Source organism: Sinohyriopsis cumingii, chromosome 2 (genome assembly GCF_028554795.1).
Source record: "Sinohyriopsis cumingii isolate HCF-2022 chromosome 2, ASM2855479v2, whole genome shotgun sequence".
NCBI classification, from domain to species: Eukaryota; Metazoa; Mollusca; class Bivalvia; order Unionida; family Unionidae; genus Sinohyriopsis; species Sinohyriopsis cumingii.
In genome coordinates, this window is record NC_142962.1 from 14,437,748 (window position 1) to 14,464,694 (window position 26,947).

The window sequence follows — 26,947 nt, forward strand, 5'->3', positions numbered from 1 at the left end:
TCACCTCGATATAACTGATCATAAGGGCAGCTATAGTCACCCCACAAATAGTACTCTAATACGCTAAAAGCAGTACCGGATTACCAAATAGGCAGAGTAGGTACCGGCCTAGGGGCCCCGCGACAACGGATCAAATAATATTGATTACACGTTATTAGGAGATAATTTGAGATGGGGGAAGGCAAGATTTCAATTGCTTAAGGGCCTCGACTGGGTTGGCGAAAAACATTTTTCATTATATAAAGCAGTAGTGAAAGTATATACTTTCTAAAAGTTGCATTTGAGAAATAAAAATGACCAAAGCTTTGTGGGCAAAATACTTAAAATAAGGCGCAGCCCAACTATGAGCGCCTTAAACGCATAAAATGATGGTTCGTCTGGAGCTCTGTAGCTCACGTCGTGTACTTATTATAGTACAACTCGTCTAATTATAGACCCATATCAAATATTATTTATAGTACATTTTTGAACGATGTCATATTGAACTCATCTCGCTTCATTTTTTTTTTTTGCGCTAAAGGAGGGGAGTTATTTAATTCTATTCAATTTTTGTTAGAAGGTGCAAAATACTATTTGTGTTTACATATTCTACATACACGTGGGTGTTCCGCGTGGCGTTGTTTGGTCGCCATTTCTGAACTGTCACATGAAACAGACCTTCTACAGAACACATTAAATTGCAGGATGAGCGACGAAGACAGAGATATAGATATTGAAAGTGATGTAAGGGCACATTTCGTTTTTGAAGCTTTTGTAATTTTTGCTGAAGTGATTTGGATGATCATACATTTTGCATTATAAACTTAAAATTGTAGCTTTTGCTTTCGTAATTTCAGGAAGATGACGATGAGCTAAATGGGTCCAATGCTTCAACACAGTTTATGTCGCCGGTAAGACACGTTCACATTGTTTTTTGTAAAACAGAACTTAATCTTTCAGTAATTCAGACTATTGGTGAACCTGAGATCCATATTTTTTCTTAAGTTTTTGTTATTCACTACAGCTACTAGGACGCATGCGTACAACCGCTATTAATCTACATAGTAAACATACACACGTGATCATGCTCATGCCTGCTTGCTTGTAAAACAAGTACACAATAAATATTTAATTTTCTTGCTAAAACAAATTCCACAATATACATTCATAAAATTATCCTATCATTGACAGAACAGTTTAAATTCTTACATTCTTTCAAAACAAAATGTTGCTGTTTAAAGGTGAAATAAGTATTTTAAATGTGCATACAGGTTATTGCTAAAAAAAATCAGTACAATTAGTCTAGTGTGGGGGTTTACTCAGATTGTGAAGAAATGGATCGCAAAAACGTATGGTAATAGTGATGTCCCTTTAGTTAAGTATTTTGCAGCACTTCACAACGAGTTTGTGAAAGAGCAACTTACAATAAACAAAATTCCACTTTTTCCAGACATGAAAACAAGTCTGTAGCAATTTGGAGTCTTCATGCACTAAAAAAATAAATGTCACTGATTATGAGTAATCCAGTCAGTGGCAAAGAGAATTCGCTTTTGTATAAAACATTGAGAAAGTGTTTTTGTTCATACTATTTGTAAATTAAGTGCATTTTTGTTAGTCCTGAACAGCCTTGACAGTGTTTACTGAAAAAGGATGGGATTTCCTTTCTGGCCATAAGCAACATTTTATGATGAAGAAAACAACACAGTTGTACATGTGTTTTGGTAATAAAAATAACAATGAGACAAATTTCAATGCCAAACATGATGAGCCCTAAAATGAACAGTTTTGGAATATTTTCATATTTTCTGTTCATTAGCCATTCTTTATCCTGTACATATATAAATCTATGAATCTATGAGGTTAAATCTTTTAGACCACAGTTGGTAATTTAGTTTTCTATTCTTTACTGATGAACGAGTCTTGACTTTATATCACTAACCACTTTCTTCTTGTCCTTGTAATGGGTTCAAAGCAAAATGTAAGAGTTCATCTGTCATTCCCATTATATTTCTTTTTCAAAAGAAAGTATATGCAAACCTGGCATATCCCAAACATGCATGACATGTGATGAATGTGATGTTAAAGGACATTAACTGACACTGAAACTCTTTGGGAAAATAAAAGGGTTCTGAATTGAGAAGTGTAACATGTTCTTTTGAGTAAGAAATACATGAAATATCTGTAAGGAATAAGAAGCTTCAGTATTGTAGATAGTGAGCTATCAAATACATGTACACAATGTTATTATAAGCAACAAACAGTGTGCACTGCATTCAGTCCTACCCTGTGGGTACTTGCAGCTTTGGCCACAATATGTAAGTGATTGAGATGATCACTTTTCAATTTATGTACACTATTAGTGACCCTTGTATTACCAAGTTAAACATATGACTAACATTGGCCCTTGCAGCTGAGCTGTATCCCAACCCTTGTGTAATGAGCAGTAACAAAAGAAGGAGTGAAAACAGCAAGCTTTGAAAAATTTAACAAATAATTAATTTCCTGGAAAAACAATGTAAAATTGACAAAATAAGAACTTTTGGTTTTAAGAATCAAATGCAGAAATAATCCAAGAATAATCCACAAATTAAATTTTTGAAGTCCTAGTAATGAAATGTTCTAATGAATTAAAGTTTGAGTTCTGGCGAAAAATCCAAAATGGAAGGCGATGACATATGCTGTTGTCAATATAGTGATGTAGTGATCACAGTTCTTTGTTGAGTCACAAACAATATTCCATTGTTTGAATTTCTGGGGCCCCGACTCCTGTCCAGAAGTCATTCCTGTGATAGGGTTGAAAGCTGATGAGTCATAACTTGTTATGCTACAGAAAGGTATCTATTTATAGTTTCATTGTCTACAAATTGCTGTAGCAGGTAACAGTATTCATTCTAGAAAGAAATAAGTCATTTGATCATATTATTTATTTCACAAATGTTGAGGACTTTTCCTTGCTGTTAACTGTACACTTCGTATAGCAAATTTGATAGCCATCAGGTTACATATATCCGTCATATGACTGTCAGTCAAGGCACTGTTGACTAGAGGAAGACCAGTACAGCCACCTCAGTTATGTGGCATCATGATGTGTGCCACATGTCATCTAGGTAAAGTCCCATGCACAGTCAAACCTGGCCTAATGATCACATTTACTCAGTGGAATCCAGTTGTCAACGGCCATTCTAATTTCCCTGTTGCAAATTTCCTACATAAATGTGCTGTATATAATGATCACCTGCCTCCCAAGGCCAGATGTTTCCTAACCAAACAATAGATAGCATGTCAGCATTGACCATTCATTCAGGCTATGCATACAGAATTTTTGCTTCATGAGGAAGGCATTGTTTGTATCAAGGAATATCATGTGAATTGATATGCAGACAGTTCTTTTCTTGCTTGTACTTGTAACTCCAGTCATATTGACAGTGAAATGATACACTTTGGATATGCATCGATACAATTCATGATTCACAGCCTACGACGTGACACATTATTGATAAACATATCAATTTGATGGTCGTTCACTGGAATGGTGGTGCTATTTTATATGTGTTCATATATTGGTTGTATTTCTAGCATGCAGATTACAGAAAAACACAGACCTATCTTCTGTTCATATGCCATTCTCATCCATGACTAGTTAAAATAAATAAATATTTCCAAACATACTGCCTGTTGGTGTCCGTGATTTTTATTTACCATTGGGGCCATTTCAGGCAGCTCCATTTGATTAGGTGCAGGACTTGTCTTGGTTTGCACTGCATGAATGGTTTAAAATATTTTATTGCCAATTTCATGTCTTTACTAAAATCTGGAAGGTGCTATTGTGCAAGGAAAATCTTTTCTAAAACAAGTCAATATGGGAGCGTAGATGACTAATCCTTTACATGGTACTTCTGCAGATACACAACTGTCATTGATACAGATGTGTCTGTTAGTGGAAAGGAAAAACAAATGACAACACCAGCTCCCTTTCTGAAAAGTGCAAACAAGGTAGCTATAACTCATGAGGTTCAGTCACAGATTACATATAAAAGCATAAAAAGGAGACATTTGAAACATGTTTCCCATGTACAATTTAATAATTTACAGTCATTTAATAGCCAGCTTTGCATGAAATTTCTGTTACTTTGTATATATTTTGACTGAATTTGGATGCCAATACTTCTGGTGAGTCACATAGTGAATAAGTTGCAGTTAGTTCTGATTGGTGGTTATTGTTCTACTCTGGACTTGAACAAAAAATGGCCACCAATCCGAATTGAAAGTAATGTTTTTCTTTGCATGACATTTTAAATGTAGCCCTCATATTCCATACAAATTTACAGCAAAACTTTGTATAAAGGTTATTAAACGATCAATAAAGTACTTAGGTTATACGTGGGGAACATCTGGAATGTCTTCTTTACATTAATATATTTTATCAGTGACTGAGGATCCTGATGGAATAAAATAATCAGCATGGAATTGGCAGTAGATGGAGCAGATTTCAAACCACTTGAGTAGTCACCTTTACTAATTTGTTGAAGGCGAGTGGGTGTTGTCAGTAACTAAATGCATGTGGCTATCAGATCAATTAAATTTAAAGAGTAAAAAGACTAGCAACTAATAATTATTCATGACTGCTGAAGATTAAAGTAACTTGTATTTTGTAGTACCGGGTAATTGCTTTATAGCAATTCTTCACCTCTGGTATTGATAGGGGTGTCAATATGTAAAAAATAATCATTTCACCCCTAATTGACTGTGTAACTGAATGGTGTCAGTATGTCATATTCAGAAGCAAAACAGTTATGTAATATTCAGAAGCAAGGCAATTGTTATTATGGTAGAGGATTTGATCAATTTATTTGCAGGATGATGGGAAATGTAGTTGTGTTATCACACTAACCCATGGGAAACAATTGGCAGCTTTCTCATATACCCACACTGGCCAGGCCTGAGACTTGAACCCACATGGACAGAGTTGAGATGGCAGTGAGCAGTAAAGGCAAGTACTTTAGACAACTCTGCCACCCGGGGCCTCACTTTGCATTATGAAGATTAGTTTAAGTTCGATTTTCTTCGATATCTGACACATTTCACATTAGTTATAGTCCCAGTTTGACATTTAGATGTTTGTTGGGTGGTGGCATCCATGTCATATAGACACATTTTTAGTAATTTTGTTTGCACAGCTGCAATATTTGGTGAGGAAGAACTCGGGAAGACTTGGGAAGAATGATTGACCCAAAGGAAGCTGCCGGCAAGCTTTCTGACTTGCCTATGTTGGCTGAGCTGAGACTTGAAGAAAGAGGTGAGATGCAAGTGATCTGTGAAGGCCAGTGCCTTGGGTTGATCAGTTATCAGGGCCTGAGTGCTCTGAAGGACATTCAGCGAGGCAAATTAATGTAACCGTGTCAAATAACTTCTTTTATCATTTTGATGACTGGGTTTGTCAGATGAGATTTAATATGCCAGCCTATAGTCCTGCTTGCACCAATATAATATACCAAATAAATTAAATAAAGCATTAGTAATATTCGTATATTTTTCCTTTATAAATGGAAACATCCTGATTTATTTTTTATCATTGGCCAAGATTTACAAAATGTTGATTGAGAAAATTGGCTGTTATATTGATTTGGTATGTTATTTGTGCAAGAATATTGAATTTATATGCATATATATATTTGTTCTAAGTAGTACCATAATAATATATAGTGCAAAACTTGGGTCAGTTCAAAGTTGTTCATGTTGAAGCAGGTTGAAGGATGTGTATACCAACTATTAATATGCTTGCAAGATGTGCTGTGATGTCATTGGAAGAAAAGGGGAGTTAATTCCATTTGTCTCAGAGCACTGTATGTGTCAATATGGCATGTCCCTGTGATCATTAAGTATGGTCTATATCTTGATCATGTAATCAACCATAACTTACAAAATTGATACAATAGTTTAGAATTGAATAAGAATTAATATAGTGATAACCTTTTCATTAGTAAACATTACAATTATCAAAATTTTCCTTGTTCGCTTTTCAAGCCTAGAAATGGGCATCTTTCATGAAACAGAAAATGGACATAGTCAGTGACAAACATATTTAGGTACTTGCCATTCTTTTGTTTTCACCCTTGTATAGTGTAATATATGTGCCATATGGAAAAGGAGCTAATTTTCTGTCCTCAGCTGCTAATTAAAATAACTTCTTTCTGAAAAAAAATTTCAGGCTGAGAGAAGAGCTCATCATAATGCTTTGGAGAGGAAAAGACGAGATCATATTAAAGATAGTTTTCATAGTTTGAGGGATTCTGTCCCAGCCTTACAAGGGGAAAAGGTAAAGTACCAGGTAGATTTGGCAAGGGTTGTTCTTTATGCCTTGTAGTATTTAAAATTAGTTGATCCAGAATACACTATCAAAAAGGTATTATTTCCATTTTAGTTTTAATAAGAATTAAACTATATGCAAAGAGGCCATGAACTTTGCTTATCAGTTCAGCACAGTAAAACAAGTGTAACAGCATGGCATGCTGGAGTAGATAAATATTCATGTTTGTCAGGAGCTTTATAAAAAATTGAACCTTTGTTTTAGCTCACCTATAAGTATAATCCAGGTTAGTTTATAGTATGGTCTTCTCTACATCTGTCATGTTTAATCCAGTTTTTTATCAAACTTTGAATGTGTACTTGCTATCATTAAACAAAACATCTAGACCCTTTAATTTTATGGACACCATCAATATCAAAATACCATATATACTTGCAATATATACTTGCATGTAAGCCAAATACTTTAGGAAACAATAGAGGCCTGGAAGAAGGGGTGTTGGTTTATACAAGGGTCAAAACGAAACTTTAAAGATTTTAATATTTTTGGTTGACTATCATGATAACTGTTAATCTTGGGACCTGAATTTTTTTTCTTTTTCTTCTTTGTCTTAAGACGTGTATGCATTTTAAAAAATACATTGTTTGTGTCCCAACATTTACTAGACTATTATAAACTACTATGATTGCTTTTATTATTATTTTTCATTTGCATATTTTCTGATTTCTCTAACACGAAATTAAATAAAAGTAAATATAGACTTTACAATTCATGAACTGGTTCAAGTTTACCGGGGCAGTACTTTAATCCTTGTTTATTCCCAAACATGTTAGATGCAGATTTTGCTTTATTCATTGTTTCCACTAAATCGCATTCTTCCAGATAACATTTCAGCTAGTCGGTAATAGCCGTTTCATTAATGTTGATCCACGCACACAAGGTACACTTTTTCAATGATTTAAGCGATGTTACAAATTGAGGTAATCTTTTTAAAAAGGTACACATGTTCAGTTGTGCAAGGCACATAAACAGCATAACTATTACATGTTCGTGGAAGAATGGTAATAATAAAGGCTAATATTCTGAATATAGATCAACTACAGTCATCATCAATCTATTTTACTTTTGTGTTTTGGCTGAACAAAATCATGATTTTCCACAGAGTGGAAAGCCAGTTGATTCTGCATCTCCTTTGTTTATACTTGGCAGATTTTTCTTTAGTTTTCTGACAGCAAAACAGGCCGTTTAATCATTAAAACCCTGAAACTGGCTTGGTTTAAGAGGGAATTTTGACAGGCAACTATACCAGTACTTTGATGTGTAATTGCCTTTCACTCCATAATATTAGCACAATTACCATAGTTTTGTAAAATGGAGTGTAAGGTTGGTTACATCAAAACAAAGTACAACAGTTGTTGTGGTATTAGCATAATTTTTGAAGCAATATTTCTGAAACTTCATTATTGTATTTTTGGGATGTCATTAAAGTTTAGTGAATTATTAGAATCCTAAAGTTGTACATCATTCAGCGGAATGTACTTCATTCAGTGCATGTCCAAAACTACAATGTACATGCGGTGGTGCCATTATGTAAATACACTCACTAGTCCAGTTGCAAGCATTGAATCAGACCCTATTGTTGTTCGTTATTGACATACTGGGATCACATTTTAATGTGTTAGGTATTTACAATTTCAAGACAAAAGAAAAATGTGATTACTGGTGCACTGATATAATAAATCTAATGCAATAACGCATAAACAAACAATAGAGTCATAAGGGAGAGGTAGTGCTACAGCAACCCGTGAATGCTCAATTCTTGTCATCGCCTGATCAAGTTATACACAAATCTGAAGTTGGTAAAAACAATAAGAAAACAGAAAAGTAAATACATTTCATGACTCTTCAAACAAATTTATACCATTTCTATATACAAATCATACATGCCAACCCCAAGAGAGGTATATGTGTAATTTTCGCTAACATAAGTTTGCATTTAGTACTTACCAAGTACATCTTTTGATGTTGTTGTGGTCTTATGGGTCAGCTTATAAGCGGGTCATGAACTTTTTAGTGTTTATATCTGTTCATCTTGGGGGTTGGGGGTTATCTTATATGCTCACAGGTTTATACGCGAGTATATAAGGTAAATAATAATTTTCAATAGTACCTAAAAATTTTGGGACATCAATTACGTTTTATAAGTTGGCAAACAAATTCAAGTTGGTATGAAACCTAAGAAATCCAAGCTAAAAGCAGGTGATTGTAAAGATGATAGACCTTGAAACCAGATTTTGTTACCTTAATTATAGCTCAAGGTCACATCTGTTTTTAATCTACTTAATGAGAGGGTCAGGGACTGTTGGTTAACCATACTTAAGGTTTTAATTTCTCATTATATTGACTGCAACAAAAAAAAGATGTCACTTTTTGACAAAAAAGATGACATATTTGAAAATGTATCTGTAATACTAATAGACATTTGTGCAGTTATCTCCACTGGCAATATATCTATATATAAAAAAGAAAAACACCAGTAATGTAACTGTGTTCTTTATATTTCAATGAAAAAACCAGAAAATTATGCATGTGCTTTGTATTTGCAAGCAGAGATATTGTCACGTGCCTCTACAGAATTATTACTAACCCTGAAGAAGGATGGACAATTAAAGGTCAAATAGCCCTATGCCCCCTGTCAGCATTGCTGACAGTCTAGGTGTTAAAATTGATATGGTGAAAGGTATAACAATTTAATAAACTATGTCACAATATTTCACAATTACATGACAATTTTCAATGCAATTGCATCCAATCAATCCATGACCTATCCAAATTGACAATTATTTCATCAAGTGAAATTCAAGTTGAGAGAGTTACCTTCTGGTTTCGCTTCTATGTTACTCTTCTGTAACTTCTGCCTTGTATTCCTTTCCTGGCTGTCCTTGTTGGTACTTTTGCTCACTCCCAGTAAGCTTGCTGTGGGTTAGAAGAGATGTACAGTGGTGCCTCCCTGTTTGAACACAGGAGAATTAGCACACTCCCACGGACCTTTCATCCACATAATGGCAATTAAATTACTAGGTCAACTCATACACTCACATCTAAATATTCCACACACACTTGTTCTATAATAAAGGCTATGACAACAATAATATAACGACTTCTGATACATACACACATATCTCTAATTCTCGATACATTAAACTATCAACATTAACAATATTCCTACGCATTTCCTACCTTACAAATTAAAAAAGACACATACAAATATAAATGTCTTATTATACATGCCCAAGGCCAACAATGCCTAACTCTGCACAATCCACAACTATATATTCAAATACAAACAAGTACAAGGTCTAACTACTCACTGTTAAATTCAGTTCTGCACCATGATGTAGCATTATAGCAGATTACACCATCCACTTTGATTTTATGCTAACAACTAAATACATTAATCGTGATTATTTCTAATTCGCTATACACTACATTCTGACAATTGATAATTCAGCTATACATGGAATTTCTACTAAATTAAATGCATATAATAATGTATAAATCTTACGACATCTAGTTAAGAAAGTGAGACAGATCAGGGCAAAGATATTTTACCACGGAAGCCTTTGTTCCAATCTCATCTGAAGTTCCTAGAACTAACTTCCTGCTCTTTTAACAAGCGCACAACTTCGGTAGTTAAACAGAATAATGTCTGGCTGTGTGAGAAACCCACCCAAAATTCGACTATCTTGGATACCAGTGGTCTCTTTGAAAATGGTCTAAGGTTGTATCACTGAGGTGTTGCATTGTTGGGTTTCCGGTCTCCAAGCCTAAGCCAGCCAGTGACATCACTGCTAATTGCAAACAGTTTTGTGCCCCGTGGCAAGTTCTTCAAAGGAAGTAACAGTGACTTTGAAGTTAACAGATTTTTCTGCCCCGTGGCAAGTTCTCCAAAGGAAGTAACTGTGAATTTGAAGCTAACACAATGGCTAATTTACGGACAGGTATTTTCTTTGTTTCAGAATCGGTCCAAAGTTGTGATATTATTTAACACATATTGACACTAACCAAAGTACTTTGAATTACGAATTCTATCAGAAGACATTTATGTTTTAAAAAATTGGATAAATGGCAGTATGTAGTCATGATCTCGGATGAATTTGAAAATATGGTGATCTTGCATCTGATAGCTGAGCTTGTTACCGCTGTCAGCCTTATTTCTGACCTGTTTTGGATGAAACTTTGAATAGAGGCTTATATCAGTGATATCTTGTTCTAATAAAATGTGATCTTGCATCTGATTGGCTGAGCTTGATACAACTACAGTAACTGTACTTCCGAGTTGATATTGTTCAAACTTGGTAAATATTTCTATATTACATATCAAGATCATGGAGGAGTGCAATTCTGAGCAAGATCCATGCCTATTAATGATGTGCTCTTGTGTCTGGCTAGCATGTCATGTGAGCTGATTTTGATCAATTTTGGTAAATAGGTTTACAGGACTCAACAGAGTTTCAGGATAAAGAGTCATGGACTCTTCACTCATGGAACTTGGGAGCCCTCAGCTCGTTTCTGAGATTCTTGGGCTTCAACTTGCAAGTCACTCACTTTTAAAAGGACAGAAAGGAAAATGAAAAGGTACACTATTTGTTTACATATAAGGATTAAGTTCTCAGCCTCACATGATCACATTAGAGAGAAACTATTTTTCAGTAAATGTCCAGAATACTTGATATCATGCTGCTTGCTATCCTCTGTGAACTAGTTTTTCAAACAAGGTAGTTTCTTTACTTTTTCCTGTTCTTTGAACAGATTTTAAGTATGGCATTTTGGTTATCAAAGTTTCATGTATAGGACACTCCTCCATTATTCTTATTAATGTATCCACTATCATATGGGATTTTCACTAAAAGGCTTCTTTTTTTGTCTTGTTTGTCCTAATGAACTAGTGTCAGTGTGATATCCATTATGCCCACCATGGCAGCCAACTTGGAAACTTTGTTATTGCTTCACATCCTGAATGGAAATCATATTGTCATGAGGTTTTCTTATGAGATCCTATGATGTTTTGTTGGTCATAAATGAAAATGGTCCTGCTTGGACAACCAGTATCGCCACCTTAGTGGCCATTTTGAAAATTTTGTTATGATTTCTACTTTTGAATGGATGGTCATATCAACATGGGGTTTCATCATAAGACTGCTATAAAATCTAGTTTGTCCTGAATGAAAATGGTACCAATCTGATTTCTGTGGGTTTCAATAAAGGATTTCTTACATGTATGATGGTGGGGCCCCGAGTGGCCGAGTGGTCTAAAGCACTCTCTGTTATGGATCACTGCCATCTTACCTCTGTCTGCGTGGGTTCGAGCCTAGGATTTCGGCTAATGTGGGTATGTGAGAAAGCTTGCCAGTAGCTTTTCGTGGGTCAGTGGTTCTTCCTGGCGTTTTCCCGGGTTCTTCCTCCATCATTAATACTGGCCGCCATGCATAGCCTATCATGTGCTGAAAAATGTCGTTAAACCCCACAACAACAACAATAACAACAACAACAACAACATGTATGATGGTCTAGTAGGTCCTAAATGAAAATGGTGCCATTCTCTGCTATCATGAAAATCATGTTATTGCTATTCCTCCAAAATGGAAGGTCATGTTGACATGGTGTTTTTTTGTTAGAAGACTTCATTTGATGTCTGGTTAGACCTAAATGAATCAATGCTGATACCTCAAATGTGTCCTGTGTGGTGGCCTTCTTGACAAACTTGCTATCATGGGGTTTTCATTATAAAAAAAACCCCCAAACAATTGTGACATCTGGTTGTTCCTTAATGAAAATGGTGCCAATCCTGCATTCAGTATGGCTGCCATTATGTTCGTATTGAAAATCCTGTTATCCCTACTCCTCCTGAATTGATGGTCATATTGACATGGAGTTTTCACCAAAAGGCTTCTAATGATGTCCTGTTGGTCCTAAATGAAAATAGATCAGATCTGAAGTCCAGTATGGTTGCTAGAGCTGTCAGTTTGAAAATCTTGTTGTAACTCCAGAATATCAGAAATGATTTCTGCACTCAGCATTTAAAAAGATGCAGCAGTGTTATCTTGGTCACTTAGAATTTTTTTTCAGAAGCCAAGTGTCAGTCTGAGGGACTTCTGATTATGTTAGTGTCAAGAATGATTGATTTCATTTTGTATGCACTGAGGGAATGCACTTGTGTTAGTCAGGTTCAATTTTGGCCTACAGTGGACTTAAACACGGGGATGGCACTGGCTTTAATAAAGTTATCGGCCAAAAAATCGCCAACCTGAATATTTTATTGCCAGTTTTTTAAAAAAAAATGCCGCCATTTTCTTAATATAGTACTACTTGTTTATCTTCATATCCCTGTGACCAAGGTAATATTGTCGACTTAAGTGGATATTGAGATAAGTGTTGGGGGAGGGGGTTAAAAACTTTAACATAGAAGAGAAATTTGTAAGAGGTAACTTGGGTCAGTGAATAGGATTTACACTGAGAGTGTTATTGACAACTTTCAGCTGTGTAGAAGAATCAGCAATGTGTGCAGTACAGTACATGTATCTGAAAAATCCATTAATTAGAGTATGGATCACATGTTAGAAAATGTATATATCGTTCACATCCCATTAGAAAACACAAATAATTCATATGTAAAAAATGTTTGTCCTTGTTTGATTTTTATCCCATTGTCAGCAAACATGTGTTACTAAATAATTCAGAGATATTCATTGTTGCCAGTAGCAGATAGCTTTATAGTTGTTTACATGCTACATGTACATGGCCTAGAATTTGGTCAGCTGGAGACAGCTATCATGTTGCCAAGGCTACCAAGGGGATGAGGCTGTTAATAGGGAAATGAAAATGTGAACAAATTAAAAAGTTTAATAACAAACATCTTTGTGACCAAATATCTGTAGTTCCAAAAGATTTGAAATTTAATTTGCTTTTTATACTGCCTTTGGTAGCAATCATAATGATACGACTTTATGGTCAAAAACTTAAATAACAGAAGAGAAGCAAAACCAAGAAGTTTTGTAAAACTTTACAAACAATTTAATTAGTAAAGTGATAAATGGGAAATGTGAGAGAAACTTGAATCATAATGAAGTGAATTAAAATTAGTCCTCATAAAGGTCTATGAAAAAGTCCTAAACAAATGAAAACTTCCTTATAATTTTCAATACTGGAAATGTACTGGTCCTCCAAGAACCATAACGTTGTCAAGATGGCAATGTCCAAAATTCTTCCAAATAATTTATAACAGTTCCAGAATAATATTAATGTCCATATAATGAGAACTTTCTATCACCAGTAAACAGTCCAAACAAATGTTTTTCCTCTCAGAAATTATCTAAGTACAACATAAAACAAGTCTGCAAACATACGTCATGAACACAAAATGTGTGAATGACTCCAGAAATTCAGAATGAAACTGAATGCCTAATGTTCTCCTTATATACACTGTATATTGCGACTTTACTTCGCAATAGACCCCATGTGAAACATACACTGTTGGTTTGATGAACTAAGCATATTCACGTGACCTCGCACAACAAATGGAAAACCACAGAATTATTCTTGAAACCCATCAGTTGCTGAGAAACTACACCATAGGCACCATTTTAAGTCTTATTATTGGGATTATTATTACTAAATGTCAACATGTACATAAACATCTATTTATAAATCATTTGCATTCTTAACAGATCCAAATCATGTTCACAATTTATAACAAAAAATATTCTATAGAGTTTACAACCATGAAAAAATTATGAAAGTTAAATAAAGGCATGTACCAGAAGTTACAAAAATTATATATATATATACATAACTGTAAGCATAAACATATTTCCTGCAAAACAAAAACTTTCATGGCACAATAAAAGTGTTCTTTTCACTTTTAGAAGCTACAACAATCAATCAGATTCCATTGCTTTTATTTAAGTTTGGTGCTGACTTCATTTTATGAAAGGTGCTTTGTTTTTATTGAAGATTATAGTCAGCTTGATTTGATGAAGGGTGCATGTGTTATTGAAGTCAGCGCTAAATGCAACCTTTTGAGGACCAAACAAATGCCAGTTTGTGGCAGTATCACCAAATAATTGTAGTACATTGATTGAGACCGATTTTCTTTCTTCATTTGCTTAGTATTTATACTGAACAATCAGTGCTTTAAAGGTAATCAGTTATCTTTCAGCAGAACTATATTTTTGATGGGTACAGAAATATATATATATATATATATATATATATATATATATATATATATATATAACAAGACCATTTGGTCAATTGTAGCCGTTCCTGTTCCTGCCTTTGGAGGTTAATCAGTTTAGCTAATCTGGTAGCATGACTATCTCAGTGTATCACAGCATTAATTACCCAGGCCAGGTGTCTGCATAAGCGGATTATGATGTAAAAATGTGCAGTTGGGACATGTTTATCAGTATAAACAAAGGGTTTATTTATGTAACAATAGATATATTCCCATGCATTTTATATCCAAGTTTGTGGCTTCCGTTCATGGTGCCTTTGAATTTCTTCACCACAAAACCCAAGATTGTGAATACATGTTTAAACAGCCCAAAAAATGTTGTTGCCAAACAAATCACCAGATGGGATATTTTGTTGCCAATAAAGAAAAAAATGGCAATTTGTGAATTGTTGAAGCCCATTGACATCCTTAAAACATGCTCATTTCTTCCCGTTTCTTTTATGCTTTTTACGATATTTTCCTAATAAGTGATTTTGTGAGAAACTGGTTCATTCATGAAACACTTTCCCCTAAGTAAAGTAATATCTGGGATGTCATTGTCACTGCCTTATGTATGAAATATCCGATTTTGTTTGGTGTTGAGTTGCCTATGGAGGTTTTAGGAATATATGCTAATTGCAGGGAAAGGAGGTTGATGTTACTGAAGCTTGGGTAATCATATACAAATCAATGTTTTCATGCCAGTCATTTTGTTCATTCTGTTTCTCCATTCTTTTACAAGTTTGAAAATGTTAATGTTATTATTGGAATTTATTTTGATAGTGGCTGGCTTTAAAGGTGCATCAGTAACCAAAAACTGTTTAGTGATACCATAGAAGAGAAGGTTTTGTCAGGTCATTATTTTATTATCGGAGGTATTTTATAAGCACTCGATAGATCTATCTTCATCACTTATAACTAAATTCAGATATAGCAGTGTGATTATTGGGATCCATTAGACATCATTATATCCCCCGTTTTCATTATTAACTCAACACCATGAATAAGAATGATTCTTCAAGTTCATTTGAATTTGCTTTCAGATTTAACCCAGTGTATCTGTTTTGTATATTTTGCATTTGTAATGGCAACTGTTTGTGACAGATTAATAAGTAAAATTTGAATATCATGGAATACATTCTTTAGTTTTTCACCCTCACTGCATCTTCTATACCTTATCATGCCTTTCTTTTCTGATTGTAGGTATCCAGAGCACAAATTCTCAAAAAGGCAGCAGACTATATACAGTTTATGAGGCGAAAAAATGTTGCACACCAGCATGATATTGAAGATCTCCGAAAACAGAATTCCATTTTAGAACAACAAAGTATGTACATTGATAATTCATTGTGCTGTGGCAGATTTAGAAGCAATTTCATGGTCAAAACGCTTTATAGGATTTTAGAATTTAAAGTCCAATGCCATATTAAGTCACAAACAGCAGCATTTAGCCAAGAACCAAATTAAGTATATATAAATCTTTTGCCTATGTTTTGAAAGAAAAGCAGGTACCAGCAAGTGGTGGGCTTGAAGTCATAGGCTGTCACTACAAGGAATGAAAAGGTTCATCGATATATCAATACTTTTGCTGAAGTATGTGAGAAGGCTTTCCAGTAGCTTCTCGTGGGTTGGTGGTTCTTGTTGGGGTTTTCCTGGGTTCTTCCTCCACCATTAATACTGGCTGCCATGTGTTGAAAAATGGCGTTAAACCCTACAACAACAACAAACACGTAAATTCGCAACCATTGATGCAGTGCACATAAACCCTACAACAACAACAACATTAGTAATATTACCCCTCTTCACTTCCCCCTTCCAGACAATTCAATGCTAATTATTTTATCCCAGCAGCAGCTTGTTCAGAATAAAGATACATTCCAAAATGTTTTCACACATGTAAATCAGGTACTTACTTCACTCATCATTAATAAATATTTTTTATATGAAGTTTGTTTATTATTTTGTATCTTGCCTATTTTGGTCGAATTTGAATGCTACACTACTGGTGCCTTAGAGTAGAATATGTCAAACTGAATTCTCATTGTTGGTTGTTTGTTTGTTCCAGTCCAGGGTAAACAATAACCACCAATCTGCATTTATGGTGGCTTGTGCTTTGTGTGACAGACAAGAAGTATTGGCAAAGTTACAGAGAAACTTAATACAAATATTGATCAGTATTTGTTCTGTAAAGTATGTCAAGAGAGATGCTGCCAGGGTGCACGAATCAGATAATTTGTATGAATTAGCATAGCGTGGTTCTTCTTCAGATGGTGATTTCATGCAGCAAATACATGATGAGATTTATGATGACAATAATTTTGAAATTTATTCCTAATCAGATTATTTGAGCTGGGAAAGTGTTAATGGAGATGCTTGAGGGTGATTTTGAGCCTGAAAATGGAGTTAAATACGAGTCTGATGTACATGCTGGATGGACAAAAATAGGCAGCATACCGGTCAATCATTCTGTCAGCAAATGTACAAAAGTCAGAATGCCAATCTAGATTAAAATACTATTTAAAAGTAGAATTCAGTTTTCATTTCTTTTTTCAAACAATTTAGCCATACAGGCTCATGTACTACACAACTATATGTTTCTATCCGGGTTATGATACGTTCTTCCTCCGCGATTAATACTGGCTGCCATGTATAGCCTATCTTGTGCTGAAAAATGGTATTAAACCCCACAACAACAACAACGTAAGTTGAATAAATAAGAATGAAAATACAATGAATTTAAGAAGTAAAGATATTTACTTGATCAAAATACATATGTCCAGTGGCAAACGTCAGTCCTGCATCTGATCCAGTGGAGCAGCTTTAAAGGGCCCAAAATGCTGAATAAAAATCACCAACAACTAACAGGTCTGTTGGGAAGTATTTTTGTTATCTTGTCATGGATGAGAATGGCATATAAATAGATGCTAAGTATATGTCTGTCTGTAATCTGCATAATGGAAATACAACTAGTAAATCACATAAATGGGCACCACGTACCACTGACAGATCTTGTAAAGATGGAAAGACCATCAAGTTCAATATGTATCGATAAAGTATTATCTTGTGGGCTGTGTATTAATGAATTGTATCGACACACGGCACAGGTGTATCAATTCATCTTGTGTCACTACAGAGAGCTTTGATATACATGCACTAGCTCTCCCCGCCCCCATTTCACCTTTAAACATTTTTCATGAAAACTTGTGTGGACATGCATCATGAGCATTACCACACTACTGCTAAATTCAATTTATTGTAATGACTTTTTGTGTGCCATTAACCACATTACACAATTGCTCTTTAGTCCATATCTCACATAATTTTGCCTTTGCAGCCATGAAACTTTGAACTATTTTGACCTGGTTACACTTGAATTCTTTGAGCATTTAAATCAGTTTCTCAATCTAACCATTGTATTCTGCAGGATAATTTACCAACGTACTAAAACTATATGTTGGTCACTATGGTGTACTTGACATGCTTTGTTTTGTACATGTGAATTTATTTTTAATTATTGATATCTTGACAAGCTTTGCAGTTTCTCTGACAATTATATTTTTATCCACCCATCTCAAGTCAGGCATATAATATTGTGGCGTTGTCACCCATCAACATTTGCTTGTCAAGCCCATAATTGCTACTGGAGCTTAAACATGGTCAAGTTGGTGGAAATAGTGAGATGTATACAAAGTTAACAATTTATAATGTTCAGGATAGTCATGTTAAACTTTTGTTTTCACATACTTTCATATAGATGAAGAAAATTTTGCTTTAGTACTATTAAAACACAAAGAAATATTTAAACATTTTTTATTTTGATTCATTACAGTTGTTAACATAACAGTTCTGGCAATCTGGAAATAAGTAGAAAAAAAGCAATTGTTTCCATTGTATATATGATCTTTTCATACTTTATTGGATGAAAGATTGAATAAAATCATGAAGCTTATCAATGATAGACCTGGATTGATCCACCAAGTTCTAGTTTGCTTCCAATTAGGTTAAAAAATTCAAATTTTGACTCTTTTCAAGCATTTATAGATAGCAGTGCAGTTTCAGACATTTGTCATCTTAAAATTTGCACCAAGAATGACCACAAAGTATATCATTTCTTTGTAACTTTCCACCTGCATCGTTGATGGGAATAGTGACAATTTTCTTTAGGTTTTACTTTTAGTATTATGCATTATATTAAAACAGAAGAGGGAATACCATACATTCAAGGCAATTGAGGTGAATTTTTCTGTGTTAAGGGGAAATGAGACTTGAGGGTGACATTTATATCCATGATTATCACTTAGCATAGATACTGAACTTTGTAATGGTTGTAGAGAAACTGTAGATTTAATTTGGCATGTTTGTCCTTGAGTTGTGGACAAGTCCGTATTTGAAACCGGTCTGAACAATCATAGGAGCCATCGTGTGCCACAGGTAAACTTAATCACCATATTTAGTTTTAATGAAAACTATTAAAAATGTCTTCTCAATGCCTGTTTTTGATATGATTTACCAAATGAGTAGATTATGTTTATATGTGGCATGTGACAGATTCCATGACTTGCTCAGTCCTGTATCAAATATGGACTCTTCCATAACTCAAGGACTAACATGACAGAACACTTCTACACAGACCACTCTATGTTGCTCAGTATGTTGATACAAATGGTGTTAAAATCATTCATGCACAAAATGAATTCAGCAATTTTTGCTGCATTTTCAAATGCTCTCATGAAAATTCGTAGTTAAATATCCTGATATGATTTTTTTATGCCAGGCTGATTGAAATGTAGGTAAATAAAAGAGAATAGACAAATGTTTTTACACATCTTTGAATGAGAATGCTTGAGCTATCGTTAAAGATATTGGGCTAGTTCAGTGTTTCTTGAGTATCAAAGCACTCCAAACACTGGGAATTTACAATGGGTGGTATTCGTTTTTGTTAATATTTTTACTTGCGAGTGGGGCTCAACATGAAGACCCCACCCTCAAGCTGTGTGCCAGGTGCTAAATTACATGTTTTATGCTATCTTTAAAGAAAAATTATTTAAGTGTTTTATTGATTAGTCTCATTATTCTTTGTAATTATGTCAAACTTGTGTATTTTCTCATTGCAGTCAAAGCTTTGGAAAAGGCTAAATCTACAGGACAATTTGCTAGTGCTGCCCATATGAATTCAAAAGGAAGTAAACTAGGTACATATGATGGGGATTCGGAATCAGATGAGAGTTCCAATGAGGAAGAAGCTGTTCATGGAAGGAGGAAAAAATTAAAATTATCAGTGGATTGACAAAGACAATTTTAAGTTTTATTTGTGATGTTCTTATTCTTGCATGTGTACATATGGGCAGTAAGTTGTACATGCTAATGAGGATCCAGGTATCTCCGATTTGTTTTTGTTTTTCAGACAAGCTGGAGGGTCAGTTTTACTGACACTTGTTATTAAAATGTTTTTTTTTTGTGTACATTTATATTTCCAGACATTTTTCCTTGTCATGAAACCTAAAAGATATTTTTTCCCAAACACAAAATAGTTTTATTTCTTCTAGTAATGTACATGGCAGTATCTTGCATGAAATGATGTATATATCTCTACTACTAGGGGTAGTAGTTGTAAAAAAAAATCTGAAGTTTCGTTCTTTTTCCATGTAAGCAGGTATCAGATGCAGATTTCATTGTTCTAATTTAGATGATTATTTGAACCAATCTTTTATGAAAAGATGTTGCACAGATCCTGGAAAATTATATAATAATTTCTAAACTGTTTGCTTGCCTCAACAAGACTGTCATATTATATTTCTTATACTAATTTGTTAAATGGTTGTTTTCGCACTTGTAATGCAGGATAAAAAAGTGTTATCTTGTTAGCTGGCAATAGATAATTGTTTGTTAACAACCTGAATGTTAAAGTAAATTATTGTATATGACTTGTCCAGCCAGACTTGATTGTGTTGCAGTAGATTTGAAAGTGGCAACAGACATTTGTTTTGTCCAACATAAGAGGAAATATTATGTGAACTTTTTAAAACTTGGTATGCCTGGTGTTTCTGCCAAAAAAAAAGCAGGAAAACATTTACATTAACCTGTAAAAAATATGTAAAATATTAACTCCATGGTTTTTACTGCTAGTATGTAAATTATTGAAGTAGTAAAAATAATCCCTTATATGGTATAAATTGTTTTTATTGAGAATGGATTCATTTGTTCACTGGTTTCATTATTGTGCGAGATTTTACAACATGCTAATCAGGGAAATACTGCAGGATACATGCATGTTTGCAGAGTTGATAAGGGAGTTTTAAACCTTGTTGCTGCCGGTTTAAACATACATGCCAACCATTATGCTTTTGGCATAATCATTGTGCTTTTTTCACCAAATTACGCATTACGCTTAACTTTATTCGGATTATGCATTTTTGATATATCCCCCTCCCAAAAAAATAATAATTTGTTTTCTCATTTTTATTAACATCCCATTAATCCCACAGACCGTATTCTAGAAAAGACGGCTTCTATGTAACTATGACATAAGAGTACGCTTGTCCAAAGACTTGCATGCACTTTCCTAATAGTATTGTTCTATTTATAGCAACATGCTGGTTTCTACTTTGAACTTTTGACCTCGGTTTCTATTTATAGCAGTTGTATGGCTTAGTTAGGAGAGAACAGACTGGTTTTCTAACTTTTAATCTTTGCTCACAGATCTTTATTCAAATTAGAACAGAACCAGTCTGTAGGTATTTGGCGCTAAAAGTCGTCAGATTTATTTTAGTCGATGTGTGTTAGAGGAAAAAGTATTTTTCAAATAATTTCACAGCTGGATTAGAAAAAGACGAAAAACCAATTCAGAGATGAATACATGAATTACATGATACAGCATTCCATTCTAGTGATCTTCATGTACCTTGCATGGCTGCGTGGACACGATTTTAATATTGGTCATGGTGGTAAAACAAGAAACCTTGAATTAGCTTGTTTACTAACTCCAGTACTGAGGTAACTTCTTTTTATACAGCAGAACTAAATTGTGGACACGAATTTTATAAATGTAGATGAGTTATCTACAGGGTTCTTAATAAAACATGGACAACCTCTAGCAGTAGAAGACTACCTTGGTCCTTTGTTCAGACGGATGTTTCCTGATTCCAAAATTGAGGAAAATATGCATGTGCAAGAACAAAATCATCTAATATTGTTAGGTGTTTAGCAGAAGATACTTCACTTAAAATTGCAGAAGCTATGGAAATTGGGCTGTTAAGTATTGCAACAGACAGGAGTAGAGATTGTGACAAAAAGTTGTACCCAGTCAGTGTAGGAGACTTTGACAACGTAAAGGGCAAAGTCAGAGTGCTCTTCTTTCATTACCAGAATTAACAGTAGAGTCCACTGGAAATTTGTTAAAATTTATTTCCTTGATAATACTTTGAATAAACTTAAGTTGGCATAATTGTATGGGGTTTTAAGCTGATACTGCATCAGTGATGACTAGAATTCATAAAGGAGTTGGATTCTATATTTTGAAAAATGTCTCCATCATTGTACATATCAGGTTGTCTCTGTCATATGATGCACTGTGTTACAGGAAAAGCTGCTGATAAATTAGAAGAACTCCTGAAGTATCAGGCTGGCTCTCCACTCTACCTGACAATGTACTTCATACGGATAGAGTTGATTTTTTTCATCTTATTTCCCAGCTAAAAGACCCAATAACTGTAAGATATAAATTTCCTCTTCTTTGTCAGGTTATGAAAGGAATATTGGTTGTTTAAAATTCCAGAGGGATAAATAAATCATTTTGTACATATATGCTCGGGGCCTCGAGTAGCCGAGTGGTCTAAAGCACTCTCTGTTACGGGTCATTGCCATCTCACCTCCGTCTGCGTGGGTTCAAGTCTCAGATTCAGCCAATGTGGGTATCTGAGAAAGCTTGCCAGTAGCTTCTTGTGGGTCGGTGGTTCTTTCCCGGGTTTTCCCGGGTTCTTCATTAATACTGGCCGCCATGTATAGACTATCGTGTGCTGAAAAATGGCATTAAACCCTACAACAACAACGTTTATGCTCGTTGAATTTTTATCATGTTATGTGGATTACTCTTTTTCTGCTCGGATTACTCTTTTTGTCCACTTGGATTACACTTTTTAGTTGCCAGGTGTTGGCATGTTTGTTTAAATCAAAGAGTCCTGACTGAACAAGAGCAACATAAACCACAAAGAGAAACTCATTTTTGTTGAATGAATTCATTAAATGTATACATTATGCAGTGCAATGTTTATTTGTGCAAATCCCTAATTACTGATCTGCAAGTTTAGCAGTGTTGTATTTGGAGTGCACTTTTGCAACATTAATGTGTATTTGCAAAAGCATTGTTCAAAATCTGTTGTTCTGTAGGCCATTTGTGGTGTAAATTATTTGTAGTTTGTGCCGAGATTCCCATTGTATTGTTGTAGACCAGAAAGACTTATGGGATGGTCTGTTGTCTGCCATCTGTCCATTAGCACAAGTTTGTTATTGCTACTCCTACACTACATGGAGGATTGCCATGAAACTTTGCATACATTCATCCCATAATCAAATTAGTCCCAAATGAAACTGGCGGCACTTGAACATCCAGTATGTCTGAATGGATGGCCATATCAGCATGGGATTTTCAATAAAAGACCTCTTGTGATGTCTAGTTGGTCCTAAATTAAAATGAGGCCAATCAGATGTCCAATATGGCTACCACAGTGGCCATCTAGAAAATCGTACTGCTACTCCTCAACGGAAATTCATATGGAAATGAGGTTTTCACCAGAAGATTTACAATGATGTCTTCAATGAAAAAAATCTTGTTACTGCTTCTGAATGGAAAGTCATCTTGATGTAGGGTTTTCACCAGAAGACATATTTTGATATCTGATTGGTCCTAAATGAAAATGGTGCCAATCTGATATCCAATATTAAAAAGCTTGTCATTGCTACTCCTACAGAATTGACAGTCATATCTGCATTGGGATTTCACTGAGAAACCTGTGATGTCTACTTGGTCCTATATGAAAATGGTGCCAGTCCAACTTCTAATATGACTGCCACAATGGCCATTGTGCTTTCATCAAAGAACTTCTGATGATATCTAGTTGGTTTGATGTAGAAATGTTAAAAATCTGATATTGAATATGGCCACCATAGCATCCATCTTGAAAATGTTGTTTCTCCAAAATTAAGTTTTATCAACATGGGATTTGTACAAGAAGGCTTCTTATGATGCCTTGTCCACCACAGTAGATAATTTGAAAATCTTGCTATTGCTTAAGATTATCAAACATGATGACTTCAACACTCCACATTTAAAAGGAATAAATGATCAATGTTGAATTCCTGTGCTTAGCCAGTAGGGTGTCAATCTCACCAGACTTGATTACAATGGTAACAAGAGGGTGCCGGACACAAATACCAAGCTTTATAAAAGAACTGCATTTGAAGTAAGAAAGGCACAAGTTAATTTTGTGGTCACAGTGGCTCTGAGAAGAAAAATGGTTTCTGCATGATACAATTCTTTATCACCTACTTTGTCTGGACTTTACGGGTACTATGAAATCCAGACAAGGTCAGACAGACTCCATGATGGAAAACTCTTTACCAATAACTTGAGTCCTGTACCACAAACCATGAACTAAATTGATGGATGGCTTGTATATGAGACAAGAAAAGCATATATTGATTTTGGGTAAATGATTTAAAGATTTTTGGTAAATGATTTAAAAGTAAGGTCACCATAGCTAAAGGAAGAAAAATGGTTTCTGCAAAATAGTGGGTCTTTTACTTTTACAAAAATATTTGGGGTGGCTATTGATTTTGGACTTGGATGTCTAATATCTGAACATCAGAAGGGGTTTTATGTGAAAAAAAGTGTTACTACTATTAAACACAGGACTGTATTGTACCATTTTTAGTATTTTTATTTTATAATGTTAGCGAGGATGAACAATTACAAATCATTTCTTTGGAAAATAGGAATTTTGGGGTTATGTGTATCTCACAGGTGCACATCTAGCATTTAGTACTTGCAGTATTATCTCTCTTTACTTGATAACCAATAGTTGACCCACTTTTGAAAGGTCATGGGCCACTTGATCCACTTCAAGGCAAACCTAAAGGTAACCCTTTTGTAGGTTCACGGGTGCTGTACATTTTTATTGCAAAAGCATGGTAATTAATGTCGATTCCTTACATTCTCTAACTGCAGCAGTTGAGATAATGTAAATGATGAACCTTTTTGTCCAGGACAGGTGACTGGTTGTTATAAGATGTATTTCTTATCAAAAGAAATTGTGAGGAACTGCCATTACCGTCTTTCAGCAATTGGGGATGCTTTTTTAAAAAAAAGAAAGTACATAAAAAATATCAGACAATAGAGATATTTTGTAAAGAGAAGAGTATGAAATTTACATAAATTACAGAGAAAAAAAATCAAACCTGCTTTCACAAACTTGAACAAAAAAAAAAGCATGAATCCTGATTGTGTATTAGCAGTCTCGTAAGTGTGGACTGCCTCAATATTCTTGAATACTGAGCTCCACATCACAGAGAATGTATCTGAAGTCACTTTGCTTTATCTGTGAATTAGGTATATAATCAGTTTTTAATGTAAAATTAAAAAATGGTTGGGAGTTGTACAAAAAACAGGAAAAGTAGTAGAAACAAGGGCCACTGGAAATACTTCCATTATTCTCAAACCTCTCTCATCACAATTTTGACATCATATTTCTGAATTTAATATAATCCATGTGGCAGTGAATTACTAAATACTGTTTCAGTATATCAGAATATTTGGACTTCAAATTTCATGCTGGGAGTTTGTGAAAGTGGGGCCTGAAATGTCACTCATACATTACTGTATTATTACTTTATTTACTATTATGTTGTGCATATTTTTGTTGTTGAGAGTGTCAACAAGAAGGCATCAGTCAAAGCACTGATTAAAACAACCAAAAACTCTTAACAAACTGTTGATAGATGCAATTGCTGGCACTGGAAATGTGAATACTGTCTTGCTTTCCATTAATGTGGGCTTGGCAGAAATGAATCATGTGATTTATATTAAAACATTTAAAAAATCAGTAATGTTGAGTATGTTGTAATGTTTCCCAAATCTTTTCTATTGAAATTGTATCAGGATCCATCAGCACATCATAGATCACATATCAGCCACCATGGTCGTGTTCTACTGTTTTGTATTTGCAATGGGTTAGGATTTTAAAGATAAAGAATTTCCATGGCTTTCTTCACTAGTTATACTAGGTATTTTAATAGAAAAATATTGTTTACCTTGGATGTTGTTAAAAGCTCTTTTAATTCCCTTTATTTTGGTATATGATTGGTGGGTCAAATTTGTGTTCTAGAGTATACAACTTGGGCTCACCAGATAAACATCTAAAAAAAAAATTGCCAGCTTTTCTTGGTCATTTTCACTTCCTGGATTTCAGAGGTAAATTGTAAAAATGAGAGCTGACATGTAGTTTACTTTCCAGATATTTTGTAATTCATTTGTTGCACTTTCAGTAGCTGCTATTGCCTACTTTGGAAAAATTTGTTTTGTTTTAATAACTGCTAGTGTACTTTTGACTAATGCAGGTCAAGTTTTCAAGCACGTGGAAGCAGCCATTTTGGGCTACAGTGTATTTAGATCATGTATAGTTTCCACAAGTAAAATATTCAAAGAAATGTCAGCCACAGTACATGAAATTAGCATAGAGGCATGCCAATATTCTCTCTGTTGTGCATGTTTTAAATGCAAACAATTTAACCTTATATACATCTCAAAAGTACATAACTGGTGAGTGCCCCCTTATAGAACACACAGGTATTGTATGATTTCACTACAGCCCTTTTTTAGAATAATTCTCCCATATTCCCAGACAGTATTTATTGATGTCAGAGTACCATACAAGCCCAGTCCCCCCTCCCATTTGCAATGAAAAATGAGCCATTTTAAAAATGCACAATACGTCTTGTCAATGTAGCAACCAATGTTATACTGAAAGACCTGAATGAGAAACTTGACATAATTATTCCTGAGATGTCATCAATAAATTTTACACCTTGAAAAGGGATGGAGCAGATGAGGTTCACTTAATGCAACAGTTTTAAATCCAAAGTTGACTTCACTCATATTTTCAAAGACTTCTAATTTCCCCACAATTAAGGTCATTATTCTCACAGTACTGTCTCAAGGCATATTGTGTAAGCAAGAGCAAAATAAGCATGATTTGCTTATTTTCAAGCATAACATCAATGTTAATCTACCATTTTCTTCAGAACATCATATGTAATGATATGAAAATAAGAAAAATAATTGCATAAATTTTCATATTTGTTTTAAGGTGGCATTCTACACTTTTGTATTTAGC

The 26,947-nt window shown here is 34.5% G+C and overlaps 1 protein-coding gene across 2 annotated transcripts; it reads left to right on the top strand.

Moving 5' to 3' along the window:
- Positions 1-432: 432 nt before the first annotated feature.
- LOC149804366 (protein max-like) lies at positions 433-25,657 on the top strand. 2 transcript variants are annotated; one of them, XM_089939461.1, is made up of 5 exons: positions 433-723; positions 837-890; positions 6,188-6,307; positions 15,765-15,888; positions 19,676-25,657. In XM_089939461.1, the coding sequence occupies exons 1-5, from the start codon at positions 685-687 to the stop codon at positions 19,846-19,848; spliced, it is 510 nt and encodes a 169-aa protein (XP_089795587.1). In that variant the 5' UTR covers positions 433-684; the 3' UTR covers positions 19,849-25,657. The 2 variants fall into 2 exon arrangements, with proteins under 2 accessions (XP_089795587.1, XP_089795593.1); XM_089939467.1 differs by having other exon boundaries at positions 437-723; positions 6,188-6,295.
- The last annotated feature ends 1,290 nt before the right edge of the window (positions 25,658-26,947 follow it).

What these genes read in the sequence shown, in the direction of transcription:
- LOC149804366 (XM_089939461.1), top strand. Translation starts at nt 685, where the DNA reads ATGAGCGACGAAGACAGAGATATAGATATTGAAAGTGAT. An exon ending in ATATAGATATTGAAAGTGAT is followed by an intron (nt 724 to 836) that starts GTAAGGGCACAT and finishes TCGTAATTTCAG; the next exon opens with GAAGATGACGATGAGCTAAA. An exon ending in CAACACAGTTTATGTCGCCG is followed by an intron (nt 891 to 6,187) that starts GTAAGACACGTT and finishes AAAAAATTTCAG; the next exon opens with GCTGAGAGAAGAGCTCATCA.